We start from the raw sequence: 13,293 nt of genomic DNA on the forward strand, positions 1-13,293 counted from the left end.
AGCCCGCACCAGCATCGGCACCCGTCGGCCTGGCAGGCCTAAGCTGCTAAGGATCCCCACGTCCCCCACCACGTTGTGGGGGTTGCGTGTCCGGCAGGACGGGGAGCGGGGCCAGGGTGGGGTGACCCTGGGACGCTCAGCTGGGGGGAGGGTGGTCGGAGCCATGGAGAGGGTGCTCCATGGTCCACCCCCTCTCTTGATGCCCCTTGATCACGTGTGCCCCCTGCCCAAGGTCTGCTCACGCGGCCTATCATAGCGGGGTGACTGTAACACAGGGTAACCTCGGGCCTGCATGCGCCGGCAGCGAAGTTGGCGGCTGATCAGAGTGCATGGAATGGATAAGTACGGAAACCAGAAAGCACATCGCGCACAAGGCGGCGAGGGTTAGCAGCCACCTGAGCGATCCCGAGCAGTTGTAGCGCCCAAAGGAGAACAGGCCGCGGCCTGGCAGCAGCGTGTAGCCTGGAACCTGCAAAGTGCAGCCCCAACAGCGCTCAGTGCGACTGTGCCAGTCCTGGGTACTGGCGGCAGCAGGAGCGCCTACCACGATGCACCCACCTGTGGTGCTGAGGTGACGATGGGCCCTCCAGCTGAGAAGGGCACATTGGGGCCCTTTGCTATCAGGGCTGCGGGATAGGCAACAGCGGGCTGCACCAGCTCTTGGAAGCGCAGCCCGCAGCCGCCCTCAGGCAGCGCCAGCTCAGCGCCATCATCTGTGGTGAGCCGGCAGCCGCCTGGATTGGAGCAGTGGTTCCACACATTGCACACACTGGGGGTGGCGTTGAGTGGACTGGGGCTGCCGCTGGCTGCGGGGCCGCCTGCGCTGCTGTTCCAGGTGCGGCAGGCGCGGCAGCAGGCCTCTGGCGTCGGCTGCTGCACTGTGGCCACCTGCACCGGAGGGAGCGCCAGGCTGGGCTCACAATTCAGTAGCAGCATCCAGCATGCAGCACTGCTTTCTTGGTCAGCATGCTACAGCACTGTTGGTCGGGCATTGCCTCGCTGGCCCACCTGCACGCCATCCATTGCCGCGTTCCGCCCCACAAAGCAGCCCAGCCAGGAAGTGTTGCTGGCTGTCTCCTCCAGGGATGGCAGGATGGCTCTTCCGTCATCGTTGTAAAGGCGGGGAGTCTATGTTGCAAGCTAGTTCTTGCTTTACCAGACTTTAAGCCCACACAAGCAACAAGCAAGGTGGGTGGCGGTCTACGGGGCGAGGAGCGAGTGTGGAAAGAAGGCCAGCGGGAAGGCACATGACTGGCGCCGTGACCAACGCTGTGCGAGCGACAGGCTGAGGCACCGCAGATGCTGCCAGCTGGCATGAGCGGGAATGAAATGGGATCATTGTCTTTCGTCGTGCACCCGCCCCTGCGCTCACCACGGGGCGGTTGTCCTGGCGGGTGATGGAGTAGACGGAGGGAGCCACAAAGCTGCTCACAGATCCCAGGCTGGCAGACTTGAGCACGGCGAGCTCGCCCGACTGCCCATCAATGCCATCGAGATACACCACTACGGTACGGCAAGCGAGCGTGTTCATGCAGACCACCGCTGCCTGAGCCGCGGTCCTGCAAGAAAGCAGGCACGGTACCCTATCCTATCGAGGCGCCGGCTGCACTGCGCTGCTCCTGAGCTGTTGAAATTGCAATGCATCCTGGCTCTCAATTCAAGAGGGCCCACCTGAATGCGCACTGCGTGGGCAGCACGGAGCCAGGGCAGGAGTAGTCACCGCTGAAGCCCTGGCTGGGCACGCTGGTAAAGCCTGGGAAGGTGCGGGGCCTGTGCCGCAGCGGGAAACCTGCATGCGGGACCGCAGGGAACCATCGTTATCGGCTTTGGCTGGCAGAAGATTCAGGGATGTGTGTGAAGAAGAGTCTCTGCCGTGCTCTTGCCTGCCGTGGTCCCCACGTCGTCGCCCTTGCTCAGGACCACTGGCACCACGCTGTCGTTGGCAGCCAGCAGGCTGCACTGCTGGAAGCCCAGTGGCGGCCCCTCTCCCACGTTGCAGCCCTGCATGCACAGGGCAGGTGAAGAGGGCTGCTGCCATCCTGAAGGGCGGGGATGGCGGCGGTCGGCGGCGGCAACCTCGGACCACCGCGCCGCTCCCACTCCCACCTGCGGGGAGCCACAGGCGTTGAACCAGCTGCACTCTGCGTCCTCCCTGCATCGCTCTGCGCACTCCTCTGGGCTTGCTGACTGCACTTCCCCCAAGCGAGCCCCTCCAAGCACCACACGAGGCGCCAGCACCGCTGCTGAGCCTGCCCCCACGGTTCCAGAGCTGTAGACCTGGTTGGAGAGCAGTCGGGGGGTCTGCCCAGCGGCCCGGGCTGCCAGCAGCAGCACGAGTAGGAGAGTCAGGGGGAGAGCGTGCAGCAGCCTGAGTGGCATCCTCTAATCTAGAGAAAGTGGAGGAGAGGGGAGGCTGGCAGCAGCAGCACGGGGAGATCTTGCAACTTTCTACCTGCATGCTCGCCGCCGTGCTTGGCAGTGCTTTCTGATGTTTGCAGTGGTTGTAATTGACTGAAAAGCAAGGTATGATAAGCAGCCAGTCAGAGAGCTCCAGCCCTGCATTCAACCGCAGTGTTAGCCAGGCGTGCTGCCATCACTGCCAGCGACGTCAGACCTGCCAAGCGTCCCGAGGCCGAGCCATGGGCCAGGGAGCGCAAGGCATGGGGAAACGTTGATGCTGTGATCAGGCAGACGCCAAGAGTGATCCAGTCCAGAATCCAAGCAGTTTCCAATTTGCTGGGCAGTTTCCAATTATTTGCCGGGCGCAGCGGGAGCGCCAGCTGGCGCGCCATGCGGCGCTCACTCTCTAAACCTGATGCCTCGCGCCGCACCATGCTCGAACCCCCTTTCCTGAGCGCGTTTCAGGATGGCCCAGGCAATGCGCGCCGCCTGGTAGTGCGGCGTGTGATTCGGCCGCCCAGATCCGCTTTCAACCGCGGGCAAACGAATTCAGCGGCACGCTACTCAGCGCACCCTGCATCCGCCCACCCCAGCCATGCGCGCCGCGGCCTGGGCGCTGCTGACGGCGGCGCTGGCGGCTGCGGCCGCGTGCCCCGCGGCGACGGCGGCCGAAAACGCTACCACCGCAACCACCGACCCGGCCCTGCTGCCCTTCATGGCCGTGGCCGACGCGCCCACCAACCGGGGCCTGAAGCCGCAGCGGTGGCCTAAGTTCGGGCGCATGCATTACTACCAAATCCCGCCCGACCCGATCGGCACGCTCGTCATCTTCCACGGCTGCGGCCGCGCCTCCAAAGCCTTCTTCCCCTGGAACCCCGACACCTGTGAGGAGTGCCTGGGTGAGCAGCTTATGTTCTTTTGAGTCGGCTTGCTTTGGGGACGGGGACAGCGGCGCATGGGATGCCTCGGGCAGCGCCAGGCAGCACCAGGCAGCACCAGCAGGGGTACGTACGGCCTGCGGGCGGCCAGCATCCCTTGCGCGCCTCCTGGCCCTGGCCACCACCATTTCAATGCCGCCTGCCTGGCCGCCGCGCCGCGCCGCAGGCTTCCCGGAGCACGTGTCGCAGACGAAGCAGGCGCTGGCGCTGGGCTACGCTGTGCTGGCGCTGGACCCACTCGACTTCCGCCACCTCTGCTGGTCCTCATCCGACAGAGGTGGGTGGGGTGTCAGGGAAGGAGGCGCGCCCAGGCCGCCGCCGTCGTCGCCGCCGTGGCGCAGAAGGAGGAGTCACCGTGCTGCCAGGCCTTGCAGGAACGGCACCGGGCAAGCCGTGTGGGGCATGCGCCGGGGGCAGGCCAGCCAGCGGCCTGACAGCCGCGGGGCTGTGCTGGGCCGCTCTGGGCTGCGTGCAGGCTCGGGCAGGCTGAAGCACGCCGGCAACGACCAGCCCACCGTCAGGCTGCTGCTCAGGGAGTTTCTGACGGCGCAGGGCCTGAAGGAGAAGCCCCTGCTGCTGCTGGGCGTCTCCAGCGGCGGCACGCTGGCCCTCAAGCTGGCTGTGGCGCTGGAGAAGGAGGCGGAGGCGGCGGGCGAGGGCGAGTGGGTGCCGCGCGCCAGCGGCGTCATCTCGGGTGAGCACCCGGGCCGCGGTCCCGCCCTTGCGGCTGCGGCGCGGCAGCCGGGCCGCCGCATGCGGCTGCCGTGCCGCCATGCCTCCAGCCTGGGTTGCCGTTCTCTGGCCTGCCAGACCTCGCGCCTCCCTGCCCCACTGCCTGCCGGCCTGCCTGCCCCCTCCCACCTGTCCCCTCCCTTCCGCAGAGGAATCTGTGCCCACCGACTTTGGCGCCGCCGACGATGATGGGAAGCTGCGGTACCGCGGCTTCCCGCCCACCATCTTTGTGGTGATGACGGGCGGCAACAGCCGGCTGGACGCGCCGGGGGTGGTGGAGTTTCTGCGGGACGGCGGCGTGCCCGCCGACGTCATCACGGTGCGGCGCACCGTACCGCCTGTATTCGTCGTACTGCCCGCCGGCCGCTGCATGCCGGAAGCGGGCACTGTCCATCATCGTCCTGCGACCAGGCTGCTGCCGCTGCGCCTGCGCCTCTCTCCTCGCCAGCTGCATGTGTCACTCACCACACCACGCCCCCTGCCACTACCACCCCCCACCCCCTCGCCCCCATGCCGCCCTGCAGTCCGGCCCGCGCCCCGTCGTGCCCACCTTCTTCTCCGACCGCATCCCGGCCATCACGCAGCAGCAGAGCCGGTGGATTGTGGAGGGCATGACTTACATCGGCATGCTGGATGCAGACGGCTGGCTGCTCGGCGACCCGGAGCGCAACAGGAACGTGCGCAAGGTGAGGTGGCGGTGAGCTGGCGCTGAGCTGGCGCTGAGCTGGCGGTGAGCTGGCGGGGGCTGGGCGGGCCGACGCCGCGGCAGCGGAGCGCCGCGCCGCGCCTGCCTGCCTGCCCTCCCGCCCCCCTGCCTGCCTGCCTCTCCGCCCGAAGCAGCCTCCTCGCGCATCACCCGCCACCGGCCACCTGGCCCTCAGCACTAACACCCCACACCACCACAACACCACCGCACGCCGAAACACACACACACACGCACGCACACACGCTCCACGGCCCCCTCTCCCGCGCAGAACACTACCTCCCCCGCCTTCAACTGGGACACCAAGCTCAAGGCCCTGCTGCCCTGGCTGGCCGACGACAGCCCCACCCTCAGCCTGTCGTACCGGCAGTGCGGCATCCAGCAGGCCCTCAACGTCGCCTACGCCCGCCACGACGCAGTGTCAGGCGAGCCCGCAGCTGCCAGGCGTCGCGGCTTGTGTGCTGGGGCGCAAGCGTGCGCTGCGCTGCTGTGCACAGTTACGCTACGCCAAGCTGTGCACGCAGGCCTGGCTGGCCGCCATCCGACCGCCTGCCTGCCCTCCTGCCTCCCCTTCCCCGGCCCCGCCCTGCAGACTACCTGACCGTCTGCCTCAAGTGGCTGGAGTCTGGCGGCAAGGCTGACCTGCCTGAGCTGTTGGAGCGGTACACGGTACCGGACTTTAACCTTACGGCGCTGACCATAAACGGTCTGGAAGCGCCCGACTTTGGCGCCGCGGAGGAGGAGGAGGGGGGCGCTGCGGCAGGCGGCTCCGTGGCTGACGAGGCCGCGGCTGGCAAGGATGCCGCGGGCGAGGGCGCGGCGGCGGGCGGCAGCGCGGCCGGCAAGGCCGCGACGGCGGGCGCAAACGCAAATGCAGCGGGCGAGGAGCCAGCGGCCGGGGAGAGCGGCGAGGCGGCGGAGGCGGCCGCACCGCTGGAGGTGCGGCTGGGCGAGGAGAAGGAGGAGCCTCTAGCTGCCCAGACCTCCTCGGCGGGTCGCAGGCGCCTGCTGCGCAGGCTGTTCTAGCTGCCCTGTAGGCGCCTATGGCCTGCTGGCTTAAAGGCGTACGTGCATTCCGTGACATGCCCCACTTCCGTACACATTTTGCTCAGTATCTCTTGCAAATGCCCGATACAACAATTACTGCTGTGCTGTACCACAGCCGCTCCTCAGGATTCGTACCGATACCACTCATACTGCACGTTGCCGTTTGATCACGCCTCCTCATCCGCTTTTCTGTGGCCGGCAGAGCCTCTGCCAGCCAGCCAGCCACCTGACAATGCCTGTGCTGCAAATTGCGGCACGCTCCCAGCCGGCTTGCAGTTCCTTGGCACTTGCATTGCGGCATGCTTATTGTAAACGGCAGTATCAAAGGGATAAACGGCAGAGGGCAGCTGGGAGCTGAGAGCAGGGACGAAAAGCAGAATAAGATATGAAATCAAGCCCACCAAACAGTGTTCACAAGCAGGTCTGGATGGCGGTGACGGCAGCTGGGGACGGCCAGCACGCAACAGAAGGGGCACGCTCAGCTGAAAGGTGAAAGCCTTGCTGGCCGGCAGCTGGAGGCAGCTGGAGGCAGCCGGGGGAGCGAGGGCAGGCGGAGCAGGCCAGCAAAGCGGGCCCCGCCCAGCTGGGCGATCAGTTGAAGAGGGAAAACTCGCCCGCCAGCACGGCGATGTTGCGGGCGCTGCCTATGAGCGACAGCAGGGCGATGAGGGAGCAGGAGGCGGCGATGACGAGGTTCAGGGCCAGCTCGGCGCCCGTGGGCGCCCGCGCCTTGATCCACATGATGGGCGGCAGGATGAAGGTGATGGGCCTGCGGTGGGGTGGCAGGGGTGGCAGGAGGAAAGCACAGAGCATGCTCAGCATGAACACAGTGGGGTCACGTCAGCCAAGGGGACCAGTGCTGGTGTGTGTGGGCGCGGGATGCAGGAGAGCACAGGCCAGGGTGCAGCAGGCCCAGCTGCTTTCTTTCCACGGCAGGCCACACAACAGGCATGAATGGGGCAGGCGGCGGCAGTTGCAGCCACACGCTTGCACTGCCAGCCAGCCAAGCAAGCAGGCGCCATGGCGCGCACGAGCCCGATGCTCGAAATCAGGCCCCTGCAAGCAGGGCAGGCGGGCGGGCAGGCAGGGAGGGGACGGTAGCGAGTGTGCATGGGAAGCGGGATGTGCCCCCCTCCAACACAGCAAGCCGCTGAGCTGGCAGCCCAGCCGCAGCGCAGAAACGCTGTCCGCCCGCGAAAGGACGCGCCCACGGCCACAACGAGCGCCAGCCGGCGCGGCGCGCGGAGCTGCTGCCCCACAACAGACGCCGCCCCGCCTCCCTGCTCAGGCCCGCCCGCTCACATCAGCTCTCCGAAGAAGGGCAGCAGGCAGGCCACCAGCGTGACGGCCGCCACGTACGCGGAGCGCACGCACAGCCGCATGGCCAGCGGGCGCGGCGGCGAGCGCATGGCCCGCCGGATGGCGGTCTCCACGGCGTCAAAGATGGGCATGGCAAAGACCTGGCAGGAGGAGGGTGGAGGGGGCAGAGGGGGCGGGCCACGGGCAGAGGGCAAGGCGCGACTCGTCGGGGCGGTGCCAGGGCGGTGCCAGGGTGGGCAGGAGCAGGCAGCAGGCACCAGAGGGTGGCTTGTCCCAGGGCAGCCTGGCCGCCCCGGGGGAAGGCACCAGCGTGTGGCTTGTCCCAGCAGCCTGCCCCGCGCCTGGGCCAGCTTAAGCTGGAGCCCTCCACGCCGGGCCCACCTGCCACGCCGCCGCCACGTGCAGCACCACCATCAGGTTTGCCGCCGCCATCAGCCCCGCAGGCTCCTTCAGGTTCAGCAGCACGTCTGCGTGGCGTGCACGTGCGGGGAGGGGGCGCCATGGTGGGGAAGGCCGGGGGTGGGGTGTACATGCGTTGGTGCGTTTGGGAGAGTGCGAGCGCGAGAGCCCCGCCGGCGGCCAGGGCATGGGTCCCCATCCCACCCCGCCCCACCCCACCCGACCCCGCCCGCCCACAGCAACCCACCTGCGCCCACGCCCGCCCCAAAGGCTGCATACCCCGTCACGGCCACCCCATAATAGGCCAGGATGACGACTACATACGACAGGGTGAGGCCCCGCATCATCGTCTGCACCGTGGGCGGCGGCCGGGCCAGGGTGGCTTGGATCTCTGGCAGCACAGCCTGGCCTGCGGGGCAGGAGAGCACAGGGAAGGGAGGCGGGGTCTGGGGGCGGGGCGGGGTGGGCGCAAGACGAGCCACAGGGGGTGAGCAGGGCGGGGCCCGCGCATCCGCTGGGGGTGAGGCGGCACACATGTTTGTATACAATAACATAACATGCGGCAGCGAGGCAGCCCGCGGGCATGCAGGCTGCCCGTCGCCGCGCCCGCACCCCACCCCACTGCAAGCCCTGCGCCCACCACACTTCACACACCACCGCGCCACACACCACCACACCCACACACCCACAGCCGCACCCACCTCCAAAGGTGAAGGCCACCCCTCCCAGCGCGTTGAACACCCCAAACACGCGGTCCGCTGTGGACAGCCCCTCGTGGCGCAGGTCGGTGGAGGGGCCGTGGGCCGCCGCGTGCGCCCCGCTCATGGCGATGGCGATGGAGCAGTAGCCGCAGCTCATGACGGCCCCCAGCAGGGAGATCCACCTGCAGGGTGACAGACTGTGACAGTGTGAGTGTGAGAGTGAGAGTGTGAGTGTGAGTGTGAGTGTGAGTGTGAGTGTGAGTGTGAGTGTGAGTGTGAGTGTGAGTGTGAGTGTGAGTGTGAGTGTGAGTGTGAGTGTGAGTGTGAGAGTGTGAGTGTGAGTGTTTGTGTGTATGTGTGTATGTGTGTGTGGTGGTGGTGGTGGATGTATTGGTGGCATGTCAGGTCAAGTCAGGTCGGTTAGGCCGGACGGGCGGGAGCATTGGCAGCGCGTCGGGGACGCAGCAGCGAGCGCAGGTGGGGTGGAGCGGCGGCGGCGCTCACCAGAGCGAGTGGAAGTCGGGCACCTGGCTGAGCAGCAGCTGCACGGCACCGAAAGCCACGATCCACACACCCATGCCCTGCACCGCACGCAGGCACCCGGCGCGGCGCGGCAGGGCGGGGTGGTTAGCGCCGCTGCAACGTGGCGCGCATCCCAAACCGGGTGCAGCAAGAGGCGGCTTGCGAAGGGCCTGGCTGCCTGCGGGCCGCCGCAAGAGCAGCAGCAGGCCGGCCGCGCGCCAGCCAGGCGTGACGCCGTCTGGGCCCGCCTCCCGAGCCCCGGCCACATGCTCCCCACACTCTCCTGCACCTACCTCCTGGCAGTCCTTGCCGTCGCACTCCTCGCTGGCGACGCCCTTCAGGCTCTGCCCGGCCGTAACGGAGTAAGTGATACACAGGCCCGCCATCAGCGTATATTGCACGGTGGCTACAGCCAGCTTGCCGCGCTGCGCGCCTGCGGCGGCAGCAGCGGGAGGGGAGGGGAGCAGGCGGCGGCGGTGTGTGGCCCCGGCTACGGTTGGGAGGAGCTGCGGTGGGGAGTGGGGGAGGCAGGGGCTGCGGCCAGCCGCCGGCCGCCGGACCCCGAAACGTAGGGACGGCGGCAACCGAGCAGCGGCACGGCGGCGGCGGCGGCAGGACAGGATGGCCGCGCCTTCTGCCCACCAGCCCCAATACCTAGCACACAGCATAGGTGGCGGCCCCGGCGCCACCCTTGAAGCCCAGCCGCCACACACGAACGACAGGCCACCCCTGCCCAAGCCCCAGGCCAAGCATACATGTGCAGCACCTGCCCACCAGCACCCACCAAGGATGGCGGCACCCATCTCGCGGTAGGTGTTGAGCCGCTCGCCCCCTGGCGCCTCGTGCAGCGCTGCCAGCAGGTATGACGTGTAGATGCTGAAGCCGCACAGCAGGGTGAGCAGCAGCAGGCCCGCGGCCCTGCGCCAGGCGGGCCAGCAGCGGGCGGCGGCGGCAGGTGGGGCAGATGGGGCCGGCGGCGGGCTGCACCTGCCTGCCTGCCTGCCTGCCTTGTCGCATGCTTTGTGTGGTGTGCGCCCAGAGGCCTGGCCGGCCCCGCCTGTGCCTGCACTCGCCACTCACCAGCCCAAGAAGCTGAAGGCGTGAGGCAGTCCCAGCACGCCCGCCCCCACCACGGCCGTGACGGTGTGGAAAGCGGCGTGGTGCCAGCTGGCTGCAGGCGGGCGGTGGCGGCCGCAGGCGGTGGTGGAGTACAGCAGGTGGAGGCGGCAGTAGGAGGCAGTGCAAGTAGCAGCGTAAGGCAGCAGTATTACGCCAGATAGCGCTCCCTGCGCCCATGCTGGAAGCAGCACCGTGCGAGCGGCGGCGGCGTACCCGCTGGGCGGTGCTCTGCTGTCTCTAGCTCGAAGGACACCGGCCCCTGGCCGGTGGTCAGCCGGTCCAGCTCCCGCTCGTAGACCTCTGCATCGTCTGAGAACTTGAAATCCAGCTGAGGAGCGCTGGCCCTGGCCCCGAAGCCATCCAAGCCAAACATATGGCCTGTGTGCTATCTGAGCGGCATGGGCACACGCTGGGCCGATCGTCGCGCGGCGCGATGGCTGCAACATGGACAGCCTCGCTGCTATAGCCACCGCCACGCTGGACCCCTTTCTAGGCACCCTTTCTAGTTGCTGCCGCGCGCTCTGGAAGGCCCCAATCGGTGCAGCGGAGCGTGCATTGGAATCCTGCCGATCCATAACTCGCGTGGGAAGCGGTAGGCGGCCCCTCAAGTTGCGGGTAGTGGGTCAGACGGCATGTGGCAGGGCTTCTGAAAGAGGCTACCTGGCTCCTGCTGCTGTCCTGGTCAGCAAGCAGCCCACCTGCAGCTCGTCCCGGCCAATTGCTTGGCTGATCTGCTCCACAAAGGCAAAGGCCCCCCCACTGCACCTGCACCGCTTGACTAGCTTGCGGCATGTTGCTTTACAGCACGTATTTTTTGGCAGGCACCAGCCAGCGACATCATGTGTTGTGTTGGCAGTGAAGCAGTGCACGAGGGATAGAAGTGTCACACACACAGCAGCGGCAGAGGAGTGAGACCGCGGGCCTGCGGCCGGGTGGCGGGTCCGTTGCTCCATGAGGCAATGGCCGACAGCAGCAGCAGGCGGGGCACGGTTGCTGATGCGCGTCACGGGACAAGTGGACGGAGGCAGCAGCAGTGGGGCGGGCGTCACCGGCAGTGCAGTACAGGCACACATGGGGAGAGAGCCGGGGAAGAGAGCCACGGGGGCAGAGGGGTGGTGCGGTGCGGGTCATGAAACTGCGGGAAGGGCCACGGGTGCCAGAAGGTGGCGCAAGTGCGGGGCATGAGCATGAATGGGTGCTGTGGCCTGGGCTCTATGGCAAAGGCGGCCCAGGCAAGCTAATGAAGGCAGTCGAGGAAAAGAATCAAAGTGAGGAGACAAGACAGCGTAACTCGCACGCGAGAGAGACAGAGTCCGAGGGATGGTGGCAGCACAGGGGGGTGTCGGGACGACAACAATCAATAGGAACGATGAAGGGACGGCCCGAGGGGCAGGGGGGGGCGTCCTGAAAGAAGGTGGTTAGCTCGAGGAAGGGGTGGGCAGGGCGCCTGAGCGTGGGGCAGGGCTGGGCCTGCCGCACCACGAGCTCCCATCAGCGGCGGGTACTGCTCAGTACTTCTTGTTGCAGTACTTGCGGCAGCTCTTGCCCTTCCGGCCGCCCTTGCACTTCTTCAGGCACTTCTTCAGCTTCTTGCTGCTGCCGCCGCTGTTGGAGTAGGAGCTGCCGCCGCCGCCGCCGCCGCCGCCACCGCAGCTGGTAAAGCTCCAGCTGATGGGCTTCCTGTCCCAGTCGTAGCCGGTGCTCTCCTTGAGCGCCTGCAGCAGGTGGCGGGCAGGCGGGCTGGTGAGCAGGGCGAGGAGGCAGTGGGGACATGGAAGCGCCGAAGGGCCGCAGGCGCTGGGCCGGCCGGCCTGCCACCAGCCAGCACGGCCAGCCGGCCTGCCAGCCGGCCCTGCTGCGCGGCGCTGCGCTGGGCGCTGGCTGCTGCGCCGGCGGCTGGCTGGCGGGCGGGCGGGCGGCGGCGGCGGGCGGGGCGCTCACCCGGCTGCTCATGTCGACCGAGCCGTGGCCGCAGTACTGGGAGGGGCACATGTCCACGACCATGACCACGGTGCAGCCGCCGGCGCCGCACACTTTGAGGCACTTGCCGCACGACCCGCCGTACTGGGCGCCATTCATGGCGGCGTAATAGTTCTCCCAGTGGCCCAGGTTGCCGCCGATGCCGCAGGCCTGCAGGGGACGGGGGTGGGGCGGGGGCGGGGGTGGAGGGCGGCGGTCAGTGTGGTGCGGGATGTGGGATGCGCAGCGTGGGCAAGGGGTGCCTCGCCAGGGCCGGGACAATGTTTGGGAGGCAAGAGGCCAGGGGCTGGATTGAGGGTGGCAGTGCCCGCGGCGGCAGGTGGAGGCAGACTGGCTGCGCTGGCGACGCCTCCAGTACAGTGACAGACAGACAGCTATCAGGCTGGGCGGCTCCCGCGATGGGCCGGAGCAGCAATTTGGCACCCCCTGATTGGTGTCAGGCAGGGGAGGCGAGCAGCAGGGCGAGCGCAAGGGGGAGGGTTGGGCTGACCAGCCCCCGTGCAGCAACATCTCCTCCCAACTCACCCCGGAGCCACGGCCGCCGTCGCGGCCATAGGCCGTGCCCACACCGCTGTATGCATCCACAGTGGCGACGAGGAGCACCAGGCCGGCGAGGATGGACCGCACAAGGGCGGCGGGGGTGGACAGCATGTTGGGGATGTGGGGAGGGTGGACGGGCAGGAGGGTGGGGGAGGAGGTGGCAGAAGCGAGGGGGACCGGTGCTGGGCCGGAGAGATGCAAAGATGGACAGAATAGCAGCGATTTCGACAGCCGGTCCTTTTATGCTTTGGTCGGTCGGGACCTTGGTGCTGCTGTCAGACATTTGCACAAATGCAGCGGCTTCTGTAGCGCATGCAATCGACTCGTAGGTCGCTGTGGAGACAATCCTGGGCATGGCAGGCGCTGTGGGGGAGCAGGAGGGCCGGGGTGGGGGCTCCGTCGACCGGAGCCTCTCCCTTGCTTGCGGGCAGTTTCTGATTGCCAAACGGCATGGTGGATGCTGCTCGATCAATGTTTTAACTGTGGCAGCGGAGGGTGCGCATGGCGAGCACCTGGCACAGACATGCCATGCAGACGCTGCCCCTGTCCCTCCCTTCCGCGACTGCACCGTGCCACGATCATCACAAAGGCCTCTTCTCATTCACATTGCCCAGGGGAGGGGTCAGCTGTAATCGGTCAAGGTACAAGCAGCCGGGCTGCCCCTCCGAGCGTCCCCAGCTGCTCAAGCGTGCAAGAACAATGCGTCTGGGTACGCTACGGAGCAGGTCCGCTGCAGAAGAGATGGATGGTGCGCGTTGACTGGCTGGGATGGGGTGCTGGGTGACATTTCGGATGCCGCCGCCGCCGGGGCAAGGGCTATGTGTGGTGCAAAAAGGCGGCGCGGGTCCAGAAGGTTCCGGCCGGCCTGTTTTGTCTTTGTGTGAGAGCGGGA

General features: G+C 67.5%; 4 protein-coding genes across 4 annotated transcripts; 1 reads left to right on the forward strand and 3 right to left on the reverse strand.

The window, feature by feature from the left end:
* Nucleotides 1-540: 540 nt before the first annotated feature.
* Nucleotides 541-2,458, reverse strand: CHLNCDRAFT_144138 (hypothetical protein; the record flags this gene model as incomplete). Its single annotated transcript, XM_005848765.1, has 7 exons — nucleotides 541-888; nucleotides 1,009-1,077; nucleotides 1,373-1,559; nucleotides 1,672-1,730; nucleotides 1,900-2,001; nucleotides 2,107-2,277; nucleotides 2,453-2,458. 7 exons carry the CDS (start codon nucleotides 2,456-2,458, stop codon nucleotides 541-543), a joined length of 942 nt encoding a protein of 313 aa, XP_005848827.1.
* A 537-nt stretch (nucleotides 2,459-2,995) lies between these two features.
* CHLNCDRAFT_144139 (hypothetical protein) lies at nucleotides 2,996-5,799 on the forward strand (the record flags this gene model as incomplete). The annotated part of the gene is made up of 7 exons (XM_005848563.1): nucleotides 2,996-3,299; nucleotides 3,505-3,615; nucleotides 3,814-4,032; nucleotides 4,220-4,389; nucleotides 4,595-4,756; nucleotides 5,045-5,231; nucleotides 5,366-5,799. 7 exons carry the CDS (start codon nucleotides 2,996-2,998, stop codon nucleotides 5,797-5,799), a joined length of 1,587 nt encoding a protein of 528 aa, XP_005848625.1.
* Nucleotides 5,800-6,114: 315 nt separating this feature from the next.
* On the reverse strand, nucleotides 6,115-10,254 carry CHLNCDRAFT_57473 (hypothetical protein; the record flags this gene model as incomplete). The annotated part of the gene is made up of 11 exons (XM_005848766.1): nucleotides 6,115-6,589; nucleotides 6,814-6,876; nucleotides 7,123-7,280; nucleotides 7,522-7,607; nucleotides 7,787-7,948; nucleotides 8,241-8,422; nucleotides 8,745-8,821; nucleotides 9,056-9,195; nucleotides 9,547-9,680; nucleotides 9,843-9,933; nucleotides 10,095-10,254. 11 exons carry the CDS (start codon nucleotides 10,252-10,254, stop codon nucleotides 6,412-6,414), a joined length of 1,431 nt encoding a protein of 476 aa, XP_005848828.1. The 3' UTR covers nucleotides 6,115-6,411.
* A 1,135-nt stretch (nucleotides 10,255-11,389) lies between these two features.
* Nucleotides 11,390-12,512, reverse strand: CHLNCDRAFT_51499 (hypothetical protein; the record flags this gene model as incomplete). The annotated part of the gene is made up of 3 exons (XM_005848767.1): nucleotides 11,390-11,596; nucleotides 11,823-12,011; nucleotides 12,387-12,512. The coding sequence occupies 3 exons, from the start codon at nucleotides 12,510-12,512 to the stop codon at nucleotides 11,390-11,392; spliced, it is 522 nt and encodes a 173-aa protein (XP_005848829.1).
* Between the last annotated feature and the right edge of the window lie 781 nt (nucleotides 12,513-13,293).

This window comes from Chlorella variabilis, assembly GCF_000147415.1.
Source record: "Chlorella variabilis unplaced genomic scaffold CHLNCscaffold_7, whole genome shotgun sequence".
In the NCBI taxonomy this organism is placed as follows: Eukaryota; Viridiplantae; Chlorophyta; class Trebouxiophyceae; order Chlorellales; family Chlorellaceae; genus Chlorella; species Chlorella variabilis.